Source organism: Malaclemys terrapin, chromosome 1 (assembly GCF_027887155.1).
Source record: "Malaclemys terrapin pileata isolate rMalTer1 chromosome 1, rMalTer1.hap1, whole genome shotgun sequence".
Taxonomy (NCBI): domain Eukaryota; kingdom Metazoa; phylum Chordata; order Testudines; family Emydidae; genus Malaclemys; species Malaclemys terrapin.
Window position 1 is genome coordinate 43,170,230 of NC_071505.1, and position 23,078 is coordinate 43,193,307.

Sequence of the window (23,078 nt, forward strand, 5' to 3'; positions counted from 1 at the left end):
TGATAATACATAAGTGTACACTTCTCTGCATTGACCTCTAAAATACATAACCAAGCGTGTTCACTTACAAGCAACAATATTTATATATCGATTCTTATTCTTGTTGTCTGGGTGATTAGAGCTGTCTGAAGTAATACCAAGATCTACAGTACAGCTCTGGATTTCCTGAAAAGAAAATGGGCATATGCTATTTTAATAAATATTAACTTACATGCAATGTCTTAAAATGTAATAAATCAACATGAAAACCCACAACTGTATACCAAACTATCTATGATATCTTACAACTAGTTCTTTGCTAAAAAAAGAATGCAGTGAAATAATTCCTTACCTTGTAAAACTCTTTCAGTGTCTAATGAGGGAATGAATGCAAAAAAAGTAAAGAAATCAAATTCCACAGCACACAACAAATGGATAGAAGTGCTTATATATATATTATGATTACAATGGAAAACAATTATGGTCATGCAATATATGTATTTATAATATAGCAACAACGTTGAATATTTTTGACGTAATGCATGCAAGTAAAAGAAATGAGACATTCTGAACTTGAAATAACTTTCATAACAAAGTCTGACATCTGTATGTATCTCAGTGACTTTGCCTCAGTCTTAGACTCTGGACTTGCAAATACTTATGCATGAGTAATCTCATTGACAGGGCAGAGGCCTTTAGTTATTGGTCCAGGAACTGAGTTAAGTTTTATAGGCCCACTCTTACTCTCATTGAAGAGAACTGCAAAACCTCAACTGATTTCCATGGGAGCAGGATTGTGCATCTTTTCATCTTCATGTGACTATACCCTGCCAGTTTCGGGCTCTAAACTACAACCCTTATTCATACAAATAGTCTCACTGGACCTAATGCATGTGTAAGGGCTATTTGAATGAGTAAGGGTAACAGGAGCAAGCCCTTAAAAATCCATAACAGTATTCTCAGCATGTAATTCAAGTTTTTATTTGATGGAATGCTTCAATTAAATAGGAAACTCAATCTTCTATAAGGAGCACCTTGTTAAACAGAAAATAACTGGGTGCTGGCTGGTGAGTCTTGCCCACATGCTCAGGGTTTAACTGATCGCCATATTTGGGGTTGGGAAGGAATTTTCCTCCAGGGCAGATTGGCAGAAGCCCTGGAGGTTTTTCACCTTCCTCTGCAGTGTGGGGCACGGGTCACTTGCTGGAGGATTCTCTGCATGTTGAGGTCTTTAAACCACGATTTGAGGACTTCAATGACTTCAATCAGGCATAGGTTAGGGGTTTATTACAGGAGTGGGTGGGTGAGATTCTGTGGCCTGCATTGTGCAGGAAGTCAGACCAGATGATCATGATGGTCCCTTCTGACCTTAAAGTCTATGAGTCTATAAACTCCATTCCTTTAAAAATAGTACAATCATGCTTCCTGTAATGTTCTGGGACTCATTTTAAGGCCAAAAAGCTTCCTTTTAGGCTTTCTAAAAGTTAAAAATAAGAGAAGTGGTTACTAGTCATGGTTAAAGCCTAATGACCTGGTAAATTAAGTTTTAAATAGGATTTGCTTTACAGGAATAGGAATTAAAAACTGAAAAATCTAACTTCTGTCAGCTCTGCAAAGATAATAACTTTAGTTTAAAGTCTTGCATATCTTGTAAGTTCTCCAGGAGCAGAGAGAAAGTCAGGGCACATATTCTGGGGCATTTTATAAACCTGGAAGAACAGATAGGTAGATTAAGTTCTCACTACTATCTACAACTATGCTATGAGTAAAAATGCTGTTTTTCAGCCATACATTCTGGACAAAATGCCCTCTATTGTGGTCTCTGGACAACAATGGGATATAGAGATGGGGGATGGTCAAGGGTCTGGTTTGTACGTGGTCTTCCTATTTGTGGTGAGACACAAACCAGATCCTTGACCAAAAAATTGAATTCTGCCAAGCCTATCTATAGGCCATATGTGTTGAGTGTTGTCTTGTGGTCTATACAGGAAATGTTTATGGGGTAAATTAAAAATAAAAAAGCACAGGAGAGTTTTTTTCCCTATACATTGTGAATGGGCAGAGAAAACACAACAAAGCAAAGGGTGTTTAACAATGAATGTTCATATTTTCAAACATTTTTGATGCAATTTTAACATTTTAATAATATTTATAATAAATACAGATGATCTATTTACAGCCTTAACTATGCCTCCACAAAATTTTTTGTTTGGGAATACATACAAGATTTTTAACAACAGATCTTTGATGATAGAAGTGAGATTGACTATTTCTGTTTTGCAATGTTGTAGTTAGATATAGGAAATATGACTTATCAAAAGCTTGTTCATGAAATACATATGAGTATTTTATCATGCATTGAAATTCATTCATTATATATAGTAAAATTAATGAATTATGTGATGAAGTTAATATTTTCAATTTTGTGAAACACATAATGAATTATATGTGCTATGGGATTAATCTGAAAGTTCTCACTATCATATACCAAGACTATGCATCAGTTCACTTGCTAATTGTAAGTCTAAGTAGATATAGCTATTAATTTGTCAACACTTACGTATGTTCTTAGCTTTATACATGAGTACATACTGGGTTCTAGGTACTCACGTCCATAAGTATTTACAGAATTGGTCCCAGAATCAGGATCCCATCTGACATTAAAGAATGCCTAATTCTTTATTTTCAAATTAATTTTAATCTGACATTATTTGTAGCCTTTCTTTAAAAAGAAGACAGAGCCATACCTCAAATTCTTCAGTAAAACCATTACTTGCATGTAAGTCTGCAACATGTTTTGGAAAATGCTTTATTGGAATTGCTCCAACATCATCTTAGGGGTAGGAAAAGACAAAAAAAAAAAAAAAACATTTGTGAAGGATAATAAGCCAGAGTGATATATAACGAGCTTTATAGTTAGGCAAACTATACAAAATCCCAAAATAAAACATGCAGCATGTGTAGGAGCTTTTGGTATTTGTCTTCTTCTTAAAATCATAACCCATAATAATGGTGCTGCCTACAAGTTTTGCTAAGGCCCTGTGAAATAAGGCATACGAGTTCCCCAGCCAGCTCTTTTTCCGCCTTTGAAGATTCTCTCTTTTCCTCATGTCTGCATACCCACGATACCTCCACAAACCAGGGGCTGATCCTGCAAAATACTGAGCCTATACATTGAAGAGCGCTCTCAGCTCTCACTGAAGTGAAAGAGAGTTGAGAGTTTCAGCCATTTGCTGAAGCAGGTTCAACGTGACGCAGTCAGAGTAGAGTTCTTTAGTAATGTTGGCAGAGAGCAGAGAAGGAATGACGGGGTTCTGGAGTCAGAATGCTCTGTGTTGAGTGGTATTATACTGGGTGTGTGGGACCAGCTGTATGGGCCCCAAACTAGGAAATTAAGCCAGCATCATGCCAACAAGACTGTGTTAATTAAGGCATGTGTATCAGCTCTAGTGTCAAAGGTAACTTTTATTCTCTCTCACTCACGATGTATCACTCATGCAAGCAAATTTTCTTTATTTGTTGTACACCTATAAGTTTCTGTGGTTGTAATTATTGGCAATAATTTTATGTCTCATCCTGAGAAGTGTTGAGCATCTGTAATCTCTCAGGATCAGGGATTTATAGTGCAATTCTTAACCAAGGCTTTTTTCTCAGAGGTAACTCTTATTACCATTAATGGGAATTACACACACCAGGGAAAACTTTCTGGATACCACAAATAAAATATTTACATTGTTGTGAATTGCTTTATACATAAATATGACAAATTGATATTGATGGGTTTTCGGTTTGCATTTAACATGCTGTAATCAGAATTTTCAGGCTGATATTTTATTTGAGAACCTCTCTTTCATACTTTATGTAGATACAGAAAAACATTTATGTGCAAAATATTCATTAAGGATCATGTAGCAAACCTTCAGGATTTTTAAACTGCAGGTCTCCAAAGAAATATTCTTTGTAAATAAAATCATCTGTTCTGTTAATTAGTTGTTAAAGGGACACATTATTTTAACTAGTTTTGGCTCTAAAGGGGAGAGATCTCTTTTTTTCCATGGAAAGCCTTCCATGGATTAAACATACGACTATTTCACAATATGCAATTTCATAACTGACAAGGAAACATCAATTACATTGCATAAGGAACAGCTATTTACATCAACAGATGTTCATCATTTAGGACACTTAATATTTTTAGGCTTCAGTTACCAGGAATTTGTTGATTTGTATTGAGATCCATCTGCTCTTTCCCTTCCATGAATGGACATGAATACTAAAACTGAATTAGGCAGTCAAGCCTAAGAAAAACAGCACAAATGTGTAATACCACCTTCACACCTAGGAGAAGCATTCTGGCATGAAGTATGTTTTCCAATGAGCTCAGAACACAGAAACAGACACCAATATCTGCACACACACTCAAAAATATTCCTTCAGATAAGGTCTGAGCATGCATTAATTGAATTCAGTAGCAAAACTCCCATTGACTACAATGAGCATAGGATCAAACCTTAAAAGTGTTCTAACAATATTGCCAATTTATGACCATGACTACGGAAACCCTGAGGAGGGACGAGGGGTATTTTTAAAGTGGCAACAAGACAGGCAAATGCCAACCAGGCCTCCTATCTACTGTGTGTAAACAAATATTTGCAGCATTCCTGGAGTGCAGCAACCTCTTGGATCTTAAAACAAAGCAGGCTCAGAAACAAACAACTCAGTCCCTACTGCCTCTGTGGCACCTTTCCCTCAGGCTATAGATGCAGGGCCGATGAGAGGGGGTTAAGCTAGTACAAATTACCGGGGCCTGGCGGTCCGGAAGGGTGTCCGGGGCCTGGTTCCCCCCCTCTCGTTGGCCCTGTTTAGCCAGTCTGCCCTGGCTGGGGGGCCTGAAAAAATTCCGGGCCTGGCTTCCCCGGCTTCCCCCCCCTCTTGTCGTCCCTGTTTAGCCTGTCCACCCTTGCTGGGGGGCCTGAAAAAATTCCAGGCCTGGCTTTCCCACCCTCTCGTCGGCCCTGTTTAGCTGATCCGTCCTTGCTGGGGGGCCCAAAAATTTTTTTTCACCGGGGCCCAAACCCGCTCTCAGCGGCCCTGTATAGATGCACAATAGGTGGGGAGGAGAGGGCAACACAGGGGCTATGGACAGTAAAGAGAAAGGCGGTTGCTTGCACTTGTTTTTTATGGGTAGTGCTGAGTTGCCCCCCCAGCTAGTTCTGGCTAGAGGAGTAGGTCTTTTTATTAGTTGGCAGGTGCCATCAGCACTGTCCAAATGATTGGACTAGTCCCCAGGTCCCACCCCAACAATCCAGAGTTGCCTGATTATGCTACAAATCTTAGGGCACGTTCTGTATATCTCTGGCATGTGGATCTCCCATGGATGCTAATGACAATGCACTGAAGTAATACGGAATATGCAATAGAAATGGACGGTGTGTGTTTGAATTCAGTTACAATAAAAATAATACTTAGCAGTTGTATAGTGCTTTTCCTGCTCACACCACTTTACCTACATTAGACTGATATGAGCCTTTCACATACTGTGTATTGAGTAGCCTTACATAATATGTCAATAGTTCTAAAAATACAATGCTTTTAAAAAACATGTGCATTGGGAAATCTAAAACTTGCTCACTTAAAATTATTTCTACAATCTTTAGAAGTTTTCCACAAAAAGTTCTGTATATTTTTGTCACTTTAAAAGGTTCTTTTCACCTGTTTTAAATTAACATTCATTACTATTTTTAGTAAGTAAAATCCTCAATACCAAAACACATATATGAATTACACAAAAACAACTGTAGATGCAATTCTCGCCCATGACAGTGGAACGTTATTTTTCCTGTGCTGAATTGATAAGCACAGATTGTAAAAACAAATGGCACAATGACACTGAAATACAGTTATTGACCTGGAACAGAAACAACCTATAATGAACTACAATAAAAAGACATGACAATGGCTAACCCAAAGTAAATACACAAAACAAACAAAAATGGAACTTCTGCATGACATTCAGTCTACAATCACTCTAGAGAATTGTTTGACTTTCCTGAGATATACCTATTAGTTTTGTGATTAACTATTTAAAATATGATGTTCCTCACATTCACAGCTGTCACTGGGCTTAGAGGGAACACTTAAAAAATGTCTAATTTTCAGATTCCAAATAGGAATCAAATGCTTGAGATTTAATAAATAATATGTATTTATTAGTTACCTATATGGGGCAGATTTTGTGCCCCTTACTCATTGTAAGTAGAGTCTTACTCCACAAGTAATGACATTGTTTTCAGTGGCATGACTTATGGAGTGACTTACAGAATATGGGTCACAGATTTTTGTAGAAAATTTTATTCAGAACATCTCCCAAGCAGCTTCTATCAGAGGGGGTCTTAAAGAGCCCCAGCTGTAAGTTAAAGGTGCTTTATTCCTGCAGAACATTCAGGTGAGCCTATTGACAGTAGCATTGTTTGACTCCCCTGAGGGTGTCTCCCCCCATCAGGTACTGCTGTCTCCATGAATACAACGGGGTGCAAATCTCAAACTCTTACATTTCTGAGCGGTGAATTGAACCATGTTTCTAGTTATTGGACTGTGCATGAGGAATGGTTATTTGCCATATCATCCTGTTTAATGACAGTTCACTTTAATATTCACCACATTTTTTCAATGACAAACAACAATTCACAAAATATTTCAAAACAAATTACCTAAAACTGGGAAGACTGGTGCCGAGGGAGTGGAAATCACTCTAGGTGATGTGTTATCTTCTAAATAGAAGTGAGCAGTCTGGAAGCATTTCCTAAAGAAAAAAACATATATAAATATAGCAAATATAACATGTTTTCTGAGATGTCTTCTTGGAATATTGGCAATATGATTAAAAAAATCAAACATCTGAGAACCTCATGTAAGGAATATTGAAACACACCTGTTAATATATAAATATTCACTGTCAGCACCACTATATTGCACTAAAAACATTATGCCTACAATTTACGACACCACATACCTGCACATTAGCCCAGAAGATCAAATAGTTTATGCTACTTTTACCTGTACCAGAGGCAGAAGATAGAGCAGACATCAGCCATAGTGAAAGCCAAGAGTGTGAATCTTCACCTGGAACCACTATAGATGCTGTACGGTACTTTCAAGTATAATGAAATTCCATTGCCCTATCACTCATCCAGATTCACATGGTACTGTTCTACTCCAAAGCTGGAATCGTGTGTGAAACCACTTTCACTGAGAGACCTTTCCTACCACAGGTACAGAAATCAGTAAAAGGCAATATGCTGCGTAGAAAACAAAACAGAGGCTCACAGTGCTATTATAATTGCGGGGGGAAAGTTGCTTCTTAATGTAGCCATCACACTGAGCAGATCTTAACCAAGGAAGTCATCATGATGCAGATAGCTGAAAGCAGGGGAGTTTATGATTCCAACAGATGCTAGCCGTGTTGCAGAGGGGTTTAAGGATGAATACTAATGGAACCAACCTTAACTATGGTCCACAATGTTACTTGTGTCTATTTCCATACCCCAGCTGTGAAGATAATATGGGTAGCATCTGCTAAGGGTATAAAACAAGCTATTCAAAAGAGTAAATAACCAACTGCTGCTTTAAGCACTGCACACCCTCCTTAATTAAAAAACTCACCAGATAATTAAACTTGCTAATAACGTTCTTTGCTGTGGGTCATTTAATCTATTTGAAACATTACTCACAAGTGGTTAACTTTAAAAAGAGATACCTGTTTCAGGGAAAATATTAATCTCATTTTATGTTTATGAATTTCCATTCACTGAAAGCCATTGGCTAAAATGGTTGTAGCGTCTTTTGCCATTTTGTAAGGTTATTGTTATTCTAAATTCTATTTCCATATAATAATTTCTCCAAATTAATAGCATTGCACAGAGAAAATATACCTTACAATTAATCTGTGTGATGTTATAATAAAAGAGAGGTATATCCAGCTTTTGTATGTTAAAACAGGGGCGCTCCACTTTCCAGAACTCAGTCACTCCTATTATCACCCAATTTTATGAGGCCTATTAAGAAACATTTTTTAGGAGAGAAAATTTTGGATTTACATAGGGGTAAATTTTAAGGTGAATCAGTGGGCAAATGAACTGGGGTAAGGACAGTAGATTCAGCTGTGGGTTATGAGACCTCTGCCAGGGAAAAATACTACTTCTTCTCCATCTTCTAACTCTGTCATCTGTCCCCGCTCTAGGCCATTCATGATACTGCAGTTAGCTATCTACTTTTCCTGCCGCTCTGATCACATAGTCCCCCCCTTTCGCTTCAGTTCCCAAATTCCTCCATTATTTTCCTATCCCATTCCTCAGTAATTTCAATCTCCTTAATCTCACCTTCATGGCTGTCCATACAGTGGTCCCTGCTTATATGTGGCTTTCATTCCACCCCATCCCCACCCTTGTGAATGTATTTATACTGATTTCATGAAGATGCACCCATTGCTCCCACTGCACTACACTTTGCCGATCTCTCATAAACTTTATTCTGTGCTCTTTTTTTCCCCATGCTGCTCCCTATTCCTGGAACAGCCTCCCTGCTCCATTCTGAAAATGGCCTAAGTGCAGAGCTGAGGACTCCCCTGGTGAACAAAGCTATGCAAGACCTTATCTATGATGACAAGCTGAAGAACATAGACTATTCAGTATAGAGAAGAAGAGGCTGTGGAGATGTAAAAACATAACTGTAGATCACAGATACTTGGGTGAGAACTGTTTCAACTAAGTATTTGGGAAATATGTACACACTCCTGGAATGATTTTTTTTTTTATTCCTTCAGACTGTAATCAGTGTCTGGAATTTTTTGTCCCTATAGTTCCTGGCAGATTCCCTTCTAGGATTCTAGGGGGATAAAAGGATAGTTACATGAACAACAAAATCGTAGAGTATTCACATGACAACCAAACTTGGGGCCAAGAAGGAATTTTCTCCCATGAAATATCTGCAAGAGCCTTGGAGGGTTTTTGGCCATCCACAGGCATCTTGAGCAGGGATTATCCATTATGTACTTACTTTATTTTGATTTAGACAAATAAAAAGCACCCGTACACAGGCTCTAAGCACCCTGCCAATGACTTAAAATACAACATAAAATATAAATCTCAGCAGCTCTTAATCAAATACAAGCACCCCCACAATAGCCGATAACTCAATCCACTATCTTTCTTCAGAGGCTGGGTAAATATATGGTGCTGCTGCGTGACCTGACAGTCAACTAATCAGGGCTATTTTGAACCAGAATCAAGAGGGCGTCCCAGAAGCTGCTGGAGAACACCCTGGCAGCCACCCCTGCTTTAATATATTGAGGGAGATCTATCACCAGTGCCCTCATTGACTGCAACTCCATCTGTGTATCATGATGAGAGAGGCGGTCTGTCATGATAGGCTGCTCCCAGGCCCAAGTGTTGGTGCTCAGCACTTGCTGCAAATCAGGCTCATTTAAGATGTCTCAAGTAGGGCACCCCAAAAATAAGGCACCAAAGATCATTACTTATTTTTAAACATCTTGGCCTGATGCTCAGCGCATTGGACATTTTAACAGAGTGGGCAGATTTAAAATACATGAATAAATAAAAATAATAAAAGGAAAATCTAAAAAACTTGATGCAATTGTTCCAAAAGATCTTGTTCCATTAAGTGAATACAGTCACATTACAGTGTTTTGTCACATTTCTGCATGAAAAAGTATAAATTGAAAAAGATTTGTGTAATGATTTTCACATCTAAAGAGTGCTTTAAAGCATTCTAATAACATACTGTGTGTTAATTATCCCTTGTAGCCTCAAGTAAATTATACACTAAAACATCTGGGAGAAAAAATTCAAAGCATACTACTTAATCTAGAACAAGATTCATACTAAGTATTCCATCTGCTCTGCATCAGCAGTGAAAGCCTTCATGACTAAGCTAAGTGTTGATAGCCATGTCACTTCCTAATTACCACTCATCTTTAATGAAAAAAGTGAGGACTGTTTTAAACTTGCAGACAAAAAGTCCCATCAATCAATGTTAACCTCATTATTTAATTTACACCTTTTTGCCTCAGTATTTTGATCCCATACCTAAAACTGTGTAATTCATAAGTCAGACATTGCACTTCTTAGAACATTCAGTTAAAACCCGAGACAGTGTTAAAGATGTTGCAATAATTAAAGAGGCTATGGCAGTAGTGTAAGACAAGCAGCAGCATATTAAACTGCCCTGAAGAAACTAGAGCTGAGTGAATAATTTAAAAAGAACAGTTTAGGGCAAGACTGTGACTTGGACTCTTTATCAGGGGCTTACTGGGGAGTAACATCCCCTCCACCCACCCTTTCACTCCTGTGTAGGCTAGGTAGACCTTGGCTCTCGGCATGCAGATATAAGTAGGTGCGGTGTGCCTATTATTCCTTCCCTTCCCCTGAGGGCGGGGAGTGGACAGAGCCTTGGCTCTAACCTCCAACAGTTGGTCAGTGCAGCTCAGCTGGCAAGGATGGTGGTGTAATTTGCTGCTGGTATAGGATAGGGAAACTTTCATTTTTCAGAACTGGGATTTTTTTTTTCACCCAGTGACCCTAAAATACAAATTCCATTCACCAAAGTAGAAAGCCATCAATAATGAAATTTGGGCCCACAGTGTCAGACATGAAATCAACAGAACCAGCAGATTCAAGCATTCCCAGTAAAGCTCTATTATGAGGACTGAATCTTCTATCTGTTTTCTTTGATTTCACGTATTCTATTTTTGGATCAAAAATCCTCCCAAAGGCTGTACAAAACAATGTGTCCAAAGGGACAAGGCTGTGAAATGAATACTTTGCCTACTTCACTGTAAACCTAGACCGTCGAAGAGAAAAGACAATTATATTGACTGGAAACTCATTGCCTGAGTACAAGAGGCCTTGAACAACCAAACTAGAAAGGGGCAAAATTATACATTTTTATTTCATATATAGAATCTGAATAAAAATATTAGAAAACATCAGAGTTAAAAGTTGCTATTTCTGCCAGTCAAGACAGCTTTTCACCATGAAAAGAGTGAAACTCTGCCTCATGAAATAGTCAAGAGTTGTGACTCTCCAGGTGGAAGTTCAATAATTCTTTACTAAGAACAGAGTTAGACTGCAAAGTTAGTTTTCTGCTGGCCACAACTGCTGTTTGTTTTTACAAACAATTTGAAGGGAGAACAAAATATTTTCTGTATTTTCCCATGAATCTGAAAAACAGGTATTTGTCAGCTTTGCCAGGGATGATTCTTTTTGTCTCATCTTCAAACCAAAGAGCTCCACTGAGTAGCTGTGGCTATACCACCATCATTTTTTGTGAACATTGTTGTCAATAAGCAGACAGAGATAAGTTTCTTGCAAGTTTAAGTATTTCATGAGCAATTAGCGTGAATTTGGCCCACAAAAAATAAAATAAAAAAAGGCTCATATCTGATATCAACTATCAGCTTAAAACCAACTAAAGCTAAACATGAGAATTGCTCTGTTAGGGATTCATTCTATTATTCAGTTCTTCCTATGGAACACTTTGCAAGTACAAAGAAAATAAAACTGTCATATAAAGTTAATGTCCTAATTTTCCAGTGACTTTAAAAAGAGCTGTGGGTGCTCAGCACCTTTGAAAATCAGGCCACAAAGTCCAAATTACAGTACATGATATTTAGATTTCATTCCTTTTAAAAACATAGAAAATACGTTACTGGCTTTAGCATAAGGTCAACAAAATTTTCTCTTGGAGATTAACAAAAAAGAGCTCCATATTTTATTTTGTAATACATGGGAAATACACAAAGGATTAAATTAAACATCTAGAAGATATTACTGCTAACGGGATCTTTGTTATATTTTGAAAGACTGGGTTTCAAAACTGTGCATTCTCTGAGAAAGAATACCAAATGAACACAATGTCATTTGACAAGAACAAGCTCCTAACATGTGTAGGATTACTAAAACTACACCATGCAATCCGGGTCTTAAAGTGTATGGCATTGTTTTCTTTCGTAAACAGGAAAGATTTTGAATACCATTTAGCTTTAAAAATAAAGCCTTTTGCAGATGAATATGAACATTCATGTTGAACAATGTGAAACTAAGAGAAGGCTGTCAGTAAAATGAAGGGGAGTTTACCATAAATCCCTGTGGTAGAATTCATAATCAACTGACTAGAAGTAATCTAGGAAATGAGTTGTGCAATTCTTCTGGACATTAACTGATTCCTTTCCAAGACTCACTATGAAGATGAAATATTTTAAAAACATCATTTTTCATACAGCAGCTCTAATACTGGGCTGGGCCGCTAGTTACCATAGTAGCTTGGGTCTTGGGAGACTTGGGTTCAATTCCCTGCTCCACCACAGAGTTCCTGTGGGACCTCAAGCAAGTCATGTAGTCTCTCTGTGCCTCAGTTCTCTGTCTGTAAAATGGGAATAATAGCACTTTCCTACCTCATAGCGTTGTTGTGAGGCTTAATCTATTAAAGACTGTGAGATGCTGAGATACTACAATGATAGAGGCCAGATACACATCAAAGATAGATAGATAGATAGTAGTAGTGTGTCATTACGCCTAAATTTATTCATTTTGTATTTGTTTTACACTTGTCATGCAGCTTCTTTGTTGAGTGTTATTTTGACATGACAATCTATTAGAATATAACACTATCACTTTATACCTTTATCAGGACATTTTAGAGATGGCTTAACTAGTGGTGTTCAAGTGAGTGAAACTAGGTGTAACTCACATGCATAATAGGCGGAAGAGGGTGGCTGTAGGAAAAGAACTAACAGGAGAATGTACAAAGGTGTAAAATGTAGCAAGCCCCCTGTGCTTTACTTTACACTTTATATTCCCTGTTGCCTGTTGGTACAACCCCACCCTTCCATATCTTTGGTATGTAACCTACAGCCACTTGCACTCATTTGTGCAGAATAACCAACATGTAAGTTACACTTATTAGTTACATCACTTCTGAATCTATCCTCAATTGTTTAAATTTCCGTGGATTCACATTATTTAAAAGACAGTAACACAGATAATATATCAACCATGGTATGCCTCCTCTCCTTTGTACCTCTAACATCTATCTTTGCTCCACTCCAGTCCCTCCCTTTAGACTTCCTTTCCAGGTGCATATCAATGATAATACAAGATGTCTATTTAAAGAAAAAGCTGACTCTCCCTCCAAAAGGCAAAATGGGCAGATTCAATTCTGGTCTACGCTGACAAAACGTTTTTTGGTGGCAGAAAATCCATCTGGCAGAGGGTGGGTTTGGTATGATGCACAGTGCCCATTGCTCCCTCTCTGTTAGAAAGCCCAGAATGGCTGGTACTTGCCAGGGAAGACCAGGAAATACACTGGCAGGGCAACCATGAGGTCCCATTGGAATCAAGAAGTGTGCTCCGCCAGTCAAACCCTCGAGGGAAAGGTGGTGGTACAAATACTGATTTCCTTCCCCTGGGAATAGATTGCTGCCCCCAGACGCAATGGCCCAGGCTGGCCAAACTGGCCCAATATCTCTATTTGCTCACATCTTTACCTTCTGCATAAAGTTGGTTAAAAAAAAAAAAATGCTCATGTTTTTTTTTTATTTTCAACAAAAGTTTTTAAGGGTCTCTCCCCCCCCCCCCCTGCTTTTTGACCAGCTTGGAGAATTGCTTGAATTTTTCAAAAAATTCAAACTTTTTTGGTGATTCCCCCCTCTCCCCCCAAATTGTTTTACATTTTTTACACAGCTCTACTCCTGTATCATCTTATATGCTTGCTTGGAACCTAGCAGAATAGGGCCTATGACAAAGCGGGAATTTTCTGTATTATTTTTATGAATTGTGTGTGTGCCTCACTTTCCCCCTATACTTTGCATTGCTACCCAGTGAGGGGGGAAAGGATTAAGTTTATCCTCAGGGCAGGCAAAGACACATAGGTCTGCGGTGATCTCCTTGTCTGGGTACAATGAACAGGGTCATTAAGGAACTGGTTGAAACTGACCCAGGCCAACAAGGCCTCTAGATAGACAACAGACGCTCTGATGGCTCATAGATTGAAGCTATCAGCAGCAAAGCTGAGCAGAGACCCCAGTTCAAGAACAAAGGACTGAGAGGTGTAACTTAGGGGAATAAGTGTGGGCTCTCTGCCAGTGGTCTCCAAAATTCTGAGGGTCACCCCCTTCCTTGGCCCAGTCCACGCCTCCCCCCCACCTTCCTGGAACTGGGGCTGGGAGAGGGGCTGTGGTTCTGGTGCTGGGGAAGGGGAAGGGGGGGACACACACAAACAGTGGTAAGGGTGCTGAGGCTGGGGCTGCAGATGGGGATGGGGATGGAGCCAGGAGCAAGGCAGCCAGAGGCCAAAGCTGGGGGTGGGAGCAGCGCTGCAGGTGGGCTGTGGTGAGGGGTGGCAGCCGGGCCTGTGGACAAGTGCAGCTCCTCTCCCAGCCTTGCCCCCCAGGCTGAGAATGGAGCCATGGTCAGCAGCAGTGGCTGGCTGGTGTGGCACCAGCAGCAGAGCTGCGCCGAGGCTGAGGACAGTGTCAGGAGCCGGGGACGCAGTGGGGGGGGGGGGGGGGTCAGGGCTGCAGCAGAGCTGGGGGCAGGGAGGGGCTGGGTACCACTCCGTCCCTGCCCCCCAGAGGCTGGCCTGGGCCCCGCCGTGTCGTCCCCTCCCCTGCGCCCCACACTTTGGGGACTTCTGCTCTATGCTAACCTAAGGACTATCAGTGCTACAGCCTGCTCTTTTGAAAACATTGCTTGAGTGTCACTGGGTGAGGTGCATTAGTCCCTGAACTAAGAGTGTACAAATCTTGAACCAGGGGTCTATCTCAGTTGGATTTGCTGAGCACAGCTCATGGTGTGAAGCAGGAGTGCTGACGCCGCAGAGGATTAGTGCTGGAAGGCGTTGAGGCTGCATGGCTTACCCTGAAGGAAGAGTGAGACTCCTTAGGTGTCTGGCACATTGAAAAGGTTCCTCCAAGAGACTGTTCAAAAGCTGGGGGCATGGCGTTAATCCTGAGAGTCCATGACAGGACCCCATTCCTGACTGGGATGTTTTGGCACGATCACAATATATGTAATAATCTGGGATCAGATCGCTCAGAACCATAGTATAACAGGAAGCTTTGGGGGAGGAAATCTTTGCAAGGGAATTTCTCCCTAATTGTCCCAGAGAATAGGCCATGGAGCCCACCTCTGGAACTAGAGGACCACCGGCATTCTGCATGGATCTTATCCTCCTGGAGACCTCTGTCTCCTCACTCACTTTGGCTCACAGAAAACCTTGTGTACAATGGAGCCATGCTACAAAGTGGTGGAGCTAAGCATAAGCAGACTAAGCAATTGCTTAGTGCCCTAAGCAGCTCAAGGGGGCCCTGATTTAGTATTACCCCCAAAATACCATTCATGTAATTTAAAATGGACTTTTTAACAAGTGCATTAGTATGTGTTATGTTGGCTATTTTTTTGGTTTGTGAAAATAATGCAATTAGTATTTTTAGGAGGTGGGTGAGGGGTAAGAGGGACTCCAAAATATTCCTGATCAGAAACTCTAATGGGCTAGCACTGCCTCTGGTTACTAGGGAATCCCCTAGTTATGACTGTTGTCATAGCCCGAGGCATAATGTTTTCATGGTTTCTGTGGAATCCTCACTGGGCCAGAGGAGCATAAAGTGCAGACCCAGCATCCGCTAACCCCCCCCCACACTTCATATGGGATGGTGGAACTCTGTGTGCTAGAGAAAGAGAAAGAAAAGGTTCCATCCCTGGTCATCTGCTGTACTGTTGGCCTAATGTAGGATCTGTGCTTGCATGGAAGACCCTTCGGTTAGGACCTGTAACTTTCTCTGCTTTGTACATCTCCTTCCATGCTGATGGTGCTCCGTAAGTAATTTTAAAACATGGAAAAAAATAGCCATGTAAAAAATTTAAATTTGGATGGATATAGAAATATATTACTATACACTTAGCTTCACTGCATTTTAATAGGAGTTAAGATCCTAATCCTGCAGTCCTTTACAAAGTTCCCACGGACGTCAAGAACTCCAGGATCAGGTACTAAATTTGTAAATCACCCTACAGATACATTTCTGGTACATGTGGAAAAGGAAGCTGTGATGTTTAATTTTGTTTTTCCTATATCATTTAATTCCCAAAGGTAAACAAACAATCACATCACTTATTTGGGTTTTTTAAAATCTCTTGATATGCAAGTGAACATTTTAATAGCTTACCAAAAATAGGTATTATTGCAATACAAATAAATAATAATAGTATCTGTTAGAGAGTCAGGATCCAGTTTGATCTCTTGCAAATCTTCAGTAATGCCAATTACATTTTTCTAATCAGGACAAAATCTAAGCTTTGTAGAACTGCAAAAATAAGTAACTTACCTCCAGTATATGAGAATACCCACAAGAATCACTAGACAGATAAAAGTCAGAGCTGATACGACCACAAGTGGTATAACTGTCTTCTTCTCTGATTCCAGACTCTCAGCTAGACCAATACGAGATTCATGGCTACTATTACTTGCCTCTGTAGTCAGAGAAAATTGAAATAATCCATATTTAAATGTCAACAAAAAGCACAGCATAACTGAATGTGTTTATAAAAGCCCTAGGTAATGTCACTTACCGTTCTAATTTTTACTATGTAGCAGAAAATATACATATTTGCAAACCAGTTTAAAGAAAATAAGCAGACAGAAAGTATAGCAAAGTATTAGAGTTTATGCAACAGACATCCCAGCAGTGTAGAACTTCTTTGTAAAAATGCAGATTGTTGTTAAAATATAATTTCAAGAAGAAAATGTTTCATTTTAAATTTCAATTAGCAGACACTCAATGCTTCGAGGGATTGAATATATAATATTGAAGTGTTTAAAGATAGCTTTAATATTATATTTTTACTCATGTAATGCAAAACATTGTTATTTTGATCAATAAACATAAATGGACAATATTCTTAACATAGCAAATAGCTACATGACTGTTAAGTTGCAACTGAAATTGCAGTATTTTAATATTTTGTCAGTTCTGTAAATTTGGCCTAGCGATTCATGGGAGAAATCCTGCTTCCACTGACATCAATTCAGTTGAGCCAAATTTCACTCCTTACTTGGCTCTTTACAGAGAATCAAATTATTGTATATAAATAGATACACTTTATAGATCTCACATGTTTCTATTAGCCTCGTATTACCGGATGCTTGAAATGCTCAGGCCCAGGAGTGCATTAGGATTTCAAAATATATTTTTACTATTTTATTAAAATAAAAGAACATAGTAAAGGGACTGGCCCTGCAACCCTTTCTCAGGTCAACCCTTAAACGTGAAGTCAATGGGACTTCTCACAACAGTTAGGGTTGTCGGTTTTGTCCCAAATGACAGTTTTTCTAGTGAGTATAGTTCACCCATATCAATGTCTATGATCTTTACATTATCACTGCAAATGAAAACGTATTTCACAGTTGTTGGAATGAAAGCCCCAATATTTCAAAGATCAGTGCATGGGCAGACTCCTGGGCCCATGCAGAACCCTGAGTCAATGGGGGCAGGAATCTGTCTGTGTGGAGTCAATTGCAGGTTTGGGGCCTAAGGGAGCAATTCTACAGTTCTACTTGAACAAAACTGCCCTTAGATGGAGGGTTAATGGGATTTTTGTCCTAGTAAGGACATCAGGAGCAAGCCCTACTTTCTGAAATGCACAATACTAGAGCTGCTTGGAAAATTGTCAGTGAAACAGTTTTCCACTGAAAAATGGTGTTTCATCAAATCTGCAACTTTTTGAAAAATCTTGATGATTTTGACACAAATTTGTTTAAACTTGGGGGGAAATATTTCAACATTGTTGGAACAGAACGTTCCGATTTTTCATTTCAAAACATCTTTTTGTTTAATGTTTTTGTTTTATTTTAAAAATATATTGAAAAAATTAAAAAGATCAAAATTGAAACATTTCAAAATTTCATTAAATTCCAACGCCACAAAGAGCCATTGTGATCACCTAGTCTGACTCTCTGTATAACACAGGCCATAGAACTTCCCCAAAATATTTCTTAGAGCATAGTTTTTAGAAAAACATCCAATCTCAATTTAAAAATTGCCAGTTATGAAGAATCCATCACAACTCTTGGTAAATTGTTCCAATGTTTAATTCTGTCACCATTAAAAATGTACACCCTATTTTCCGTCTAAATTTGTCGAGCTTCATCTTCCAGCCATTGGATTGTATTATAGAATCATACAATCGTTGGACTAGAAGGGACTCAAGAGGTCATCTAGTTCAGTTCCCTTCACTCATGGCAGGACTAAGTATTATCTAGACCATCCCTGACAGGTGTTTGTTTAACCTGCTCTTTAAAATCTCCAGTGATGGAGATTCCACAACCTCCCTACGCTATTTAATTCAGTGCTTAACCACCCTGCCAGTTAGCAAGTTTTTCCTAATGTTCCTACTTGCTGCAATTTCTGCCCATTGCTTCTTGTCCGATCCTCAGAGGTTAATGAGAACAATTTACCTCCCTCCTCCTTGTAACAACCTTTATGTACTTGGAAACTGTTATCATGTCCCCTCTCAGTCTTCTCTTCTCCAGACTAAACAAACCCAATTTTGTCAATCTTCCCTCATAGGTCATGTTTTCTAGAACTTTAATTATTTTTGTTGCTCTTCTCTGGACTCTCTCCAATTTGCCCACATCTTTCCTGAAATGTGGCACCCAGAACTGGACATAATACCACAGTTGAGGCCTAATCAGTGGAGGGTAGAGCGGAAGAATTTCTTCTCATGTCTTGCTTACAACACTTCTGCTAATACATCCCAGAATGATGTTTGCTTTTTTTGCAACAGTATTACACCATTGACTCATATTTAGCTTGTGATCCACTATGACCCCCAGATACCTGTCCCCAGTACTCCTTCCTAGACAGCCATTTCCCAGTTTGTATGTGTGCAACTGATTGTCCCTTCCTAAGTGGAGTACTTTGCATTTGTCCTTATTGAATTTCATCCTATTTACTTCAGACCATTTCTCCAGTTTGTCCAGATCATTTTGAATTTTAATCTTATCCTCCAAAGCACTTGCAACCACTCCCATCTTGGTATCATCCACAAACTTTATAAGTGTATTCTCTATTCCATTATCTAAATCACTGATGAAGATATTGAACAAAACTCGAGCCAGAACTGATTCCTGCAGAACCCCACTTGATATGCTCTTCCAGCTGGACTGTGAACCACTCATAACAATTCTCTGGGAATGGTTTTCCAATCAGTTATGCACCCATCTTATAGTAGCTGAATCTAGATTAAATTTCCCTAGTTTGTTTATGAGAAGCTCATGCAAGACATTATCAAATGCCTTACTAAAGTCAAGATATATCACCAGCTATTGCTTCCCCCCTATTCACAAGGCTTGTTACCCAGTGAAAGAAAGCTTTTAGGTTGGTTTGACATGATTTGTTCTTGATAAATTCATGCTGACTGTTACTTATCACCTTATAATCTTCTAGGTGTTTGCAAATTGATTGCTTAATTATTTGCTCCATTATCTTTCCAGATACTGAAGTTAAGCTGACTGGTCTATAATTCCCTGGGTTGTCCTTATTTCCCTTTTTATAGAGAGGCACTATATTTGCCCTTTCCGAGTCCTCTGGAATCTCTCCAGTCTTCCATGACTTTTCGAAGACAATTGCTAATGGCTCAGATATCTTCTCAGTCAGCTCCAGGAGTATTCTAGAATGTATTTTATAAGGTGACTTGAAGACATCTAATTTGAGTAATTTTTACCTCATTCTTTCCCCATTTTAGCCTCTGATCCTACCTCGTTTTCACTGGCATTCACTATGTTAGATGTCCAATCGTTACTAACCTTTTTGGTGAAAACTGAAACAAAAAAGTCATTTAGCACTTCTGCCTTTCCACATTTTCTGTTATTGTTTTCCACGCTTCAGTAAGTAATGGGCCTATCTTGTCCTTGGTCTTCCTTTTGCTTCTAATGTATTTGTAGAATGTTTTCTTGTTACCCTTTATATCTCTAGCTAGTTTCACCTCTTTTTGTGCCTTGGCCTTTCTAATTTTTATACCTTTAGCTCCTAAATTGAAGAGTCCATTTTTCAACATTTGTTCCCCATGTACATACTTAGAGACAGTAATCAAGTTTGTTAAGTTAAATAGATTGAGCTCCTTGAATCTATCACTATAAGTCATATTTTCTAATCCTTACTCCTCAAGTAGTCCGACTAAAATCAAGACCGGTAGAATCTATCCCTTAAAACTACAAAAACAGCACCCATTTAGAAAATATAAAGTACAAACAATACATGAATTTCACAAACATCTACTAAATGAATCACTTCAGTTGAGACAAAATGGAGTTCTTTTGAAATTTCATTTAGCAAAAAAGTTTCAAAAAAATTTTTTTTGTCTTAATTTGGGATAATTTTTTTTTGAAATCGCATTTTTTTCCTGCAGAATGTAATTTCCATTTTTGTCCCCAACCCTACAGAATAACAAATGGAATCTGCAAAGGCCAAACAGTGAATGAATTGTCCTCTGAAAGCTATCAGCATTAGCAAATTGATTAAAATATGTCAATGGTAAGGCAATTAGCAGGTTACTATCAGTTTCTTGAGCTCAGAGGCCTCTTTTTTATAGAGACCTCAACTTAGTTCCCAATTTCGCATGGCACAATTTTGTTCCTAATTTATAGCATTTAAACATCTTAATAACTCACTTCCTCTAAATCAGCTAGTTAAATATGCAAATACTATCAGTTGTGATCACAATTGCAGGTGCAGAATTGCACTCACAGTATTGGAAGCTGTTTCTAAAAATCAGGGCCCAATTTTCTGGTGAACAAGTTATGGGATGCGCTCAAGTTTTTAACTGGAACTATGTATATGCATGAGCAATCAGGATGTGGCCATTGAGCAAAGTGCACTTATTCGATTCTGGAGGTACTCCCAAAGTAGAACATGGTCTAATATTTTTAATAACAAGGCAGCTTAAAAATGCACCATACTTTAGTGCTTTAAATTAGGGGAGTGAAAAGAATGGATTCCCTTCAGCCCTATAAGGTAGTTCTTTGCCACCATCTCAGTCATTCCAAACGCTAAATCCTACTAAGTCCATTAGGAGGGTAGTATCATATACATCTCCCCCCATAATATTTATATATATATATATATATATATATATATATATATATAAAATTTATATTTTAGCTGTACACCATGCCCATGATACCCAGCTAAAATACAAATTTACATTTCACATTTGAATCCACTAGCACAGAGCCAGACGTGTCCATGCGGTATTTCATAATAGAGAGATGTTCCTTCAGAGCACCGTTAAAAGAAATAATTTATACTGTATGGTACTCATTTGAGTAGCTCAGGTTTCTTGCAGTTAGCCTTCAGTCTGTGGCAGATTTTGGCCCATTCCTATCCCCTCCCACCCAATCCAAAGAAAGTGGCCAAAATAACTGTAGGGACAGTGTAATTTGAGGTGAGCTAAGATAAATGTCTATCTAAATAAGTAGCTAGCTCTTTACAGAATAGTTTGACTAGATTGTTATGAAATAAAATCTTATGAAAATAAACTATATTATTTGATCACTGATTTCACTAGGAGCCAAATTCTGGGTCATGGTAAAATTCCATATTATAACAGTCTCTGTGCTGAGCCGGCTGATTCTGAGGCAAAGTTTAGCTTGGTGCGCAAGGGGCAGAAGGGATGGTCAGCTGCTGATGTACAGGGTACCATTGTTCATAAGGTCCTGTCCTCCTCCCCAGATTGTGTTTGCAAAGTTTTTGCGAAGCTACTAGGGGATGCACAGCAGAAATCCTGACCAAAAATAAGCATTACTTATGGATATATGGGATTGCAGGGAACATGTCTGCACGTCATCCTTCCCCTGATTTCCACAGGAGAATGTTCCTACCACCACTGGGACCCTCTCATCTTCCTGGGTTACATCTTCAGCTCCTTTTTGGGAGGACATTTTGCTCCAGGCAGCCCACTGAATCTCCATTCCATGGGTAATTGGCAACCAGGGTGGAAGTTGCTCCTCTCTCTGCAACTGGGATATCAGAGCCTCCCCTGACACAGGGCTACAGGTGGAATAAGTTTGGTGGGCACGTAGGTGGTAGGCAAAAAACTCTCATTTGGATTCTGTCTCAGAATATGTACGAATACAGCCCTACAGTCATGAAGAGTGGCCAAACCTTATAGTTCCATTTGCCTCTTTTCCAGCCAGGCCAGGATTTGGACTCTGTAACTGTGTTTAAATTAATCAACTATTTATTATAATTAAGACATTTATTTTTATATTCAGTGTAACTGGTGCTATTCTAAAATACTGACACATATTAGTTTCTCAAAGCTCAATTCTTCCTGTGCTTACGAATTTTCATTTTTAGCAGCAATAGTAACCTCATTTGCTAATAGAGGTAATTAAGGACCAGAATCTAAAATATCACACATAAGCCCCACATAACAATGCATTTTGTAAAATCTTCTACTTGGGCCTGGGTGGCATATAAATTCAAACTAACTGCATACAGGGAGATTTTAAAAACAACAACATTTCAAACAAAAACATCAGTCATTTTCTTCTATAAGAGCAACACTCATTGGCATTAATAATTACAATATATGTATGGTGTGAGACAGATGCATAATTCTCTGCAGTCATTAACAGGAGAATCAGAAAGCCCTCTTAATGTTTACCATCACTATTTTCCTGATTTGAATCCCAATGCAGTAAGTGGTATAACTCCTATTGATTTCAATGGTATAGGAACAAGCCCTGTGAGCCTGAACTAATGACCACAAAACTCAATGGGAAAACTCCCTTTGGATTCACTGGGCTTTGGATCAGGTCCTGTGTAATTTTCTTTTTCACCTAAAGCTAGTTCCTCCTTATTTTTGGACACGCCTTCATATTTGTGAGGCAGTTAGCCATAAATCCTGCATCATCCTTTTCTCTTTGATGTTACAATCCAGTTAAAAAGTTTTAAACTCACAAAAACTCTCAACAAAACATTTGACTTATGTAACTACTGAGGAATGTGCTGTAATACTTAAGAT

The 23,078-nt window shown here is 38.9% G+C and overlaps 1 protein-coding gene across 6 annotated transcripts in view; it reads right to left on the reverse strand.

The window, feature by feature from the left end:
- PTPRZ1 (protein tyrosine phosphatase receptor type Z1) overlaps positions 1-23,078 on the reverse strand; it is a 187,328-nt gene that overhangs the window by 21,341 nt on the left and 142,909 nt on the right. For 3 of the 6 annotated variants that reach the window (XM_054023285.1, XM_054023303.1, XM_054023320.1), the window contains exons 13-17: positions 16,379-16,523; positions 6,690-6,781; positions 2,727-2,812; positions 332-352; positions 69-165 (exon numbers count right to left, since the gene is read on the reverse strand). In XM_054023285.1, coding sequence (XP_053879260.1) covers positions 69-165; positions 332-352; positions 2,727-2,812; positions 6,690-6,781; positions 16,379-16,523 — 441 coding nt within the window. The remainder of the gene's footprint in view (positions 1-68; positions 166-331; positions 353-2,726; positions 2,813-6,689; positions 6,782-16,378; positions 16,524-23,078) is intronic. The other 3 variants (XM_054023294.1, XM_054023311.1, XM_054023328.1) reach the window with 1 other exon arrangement.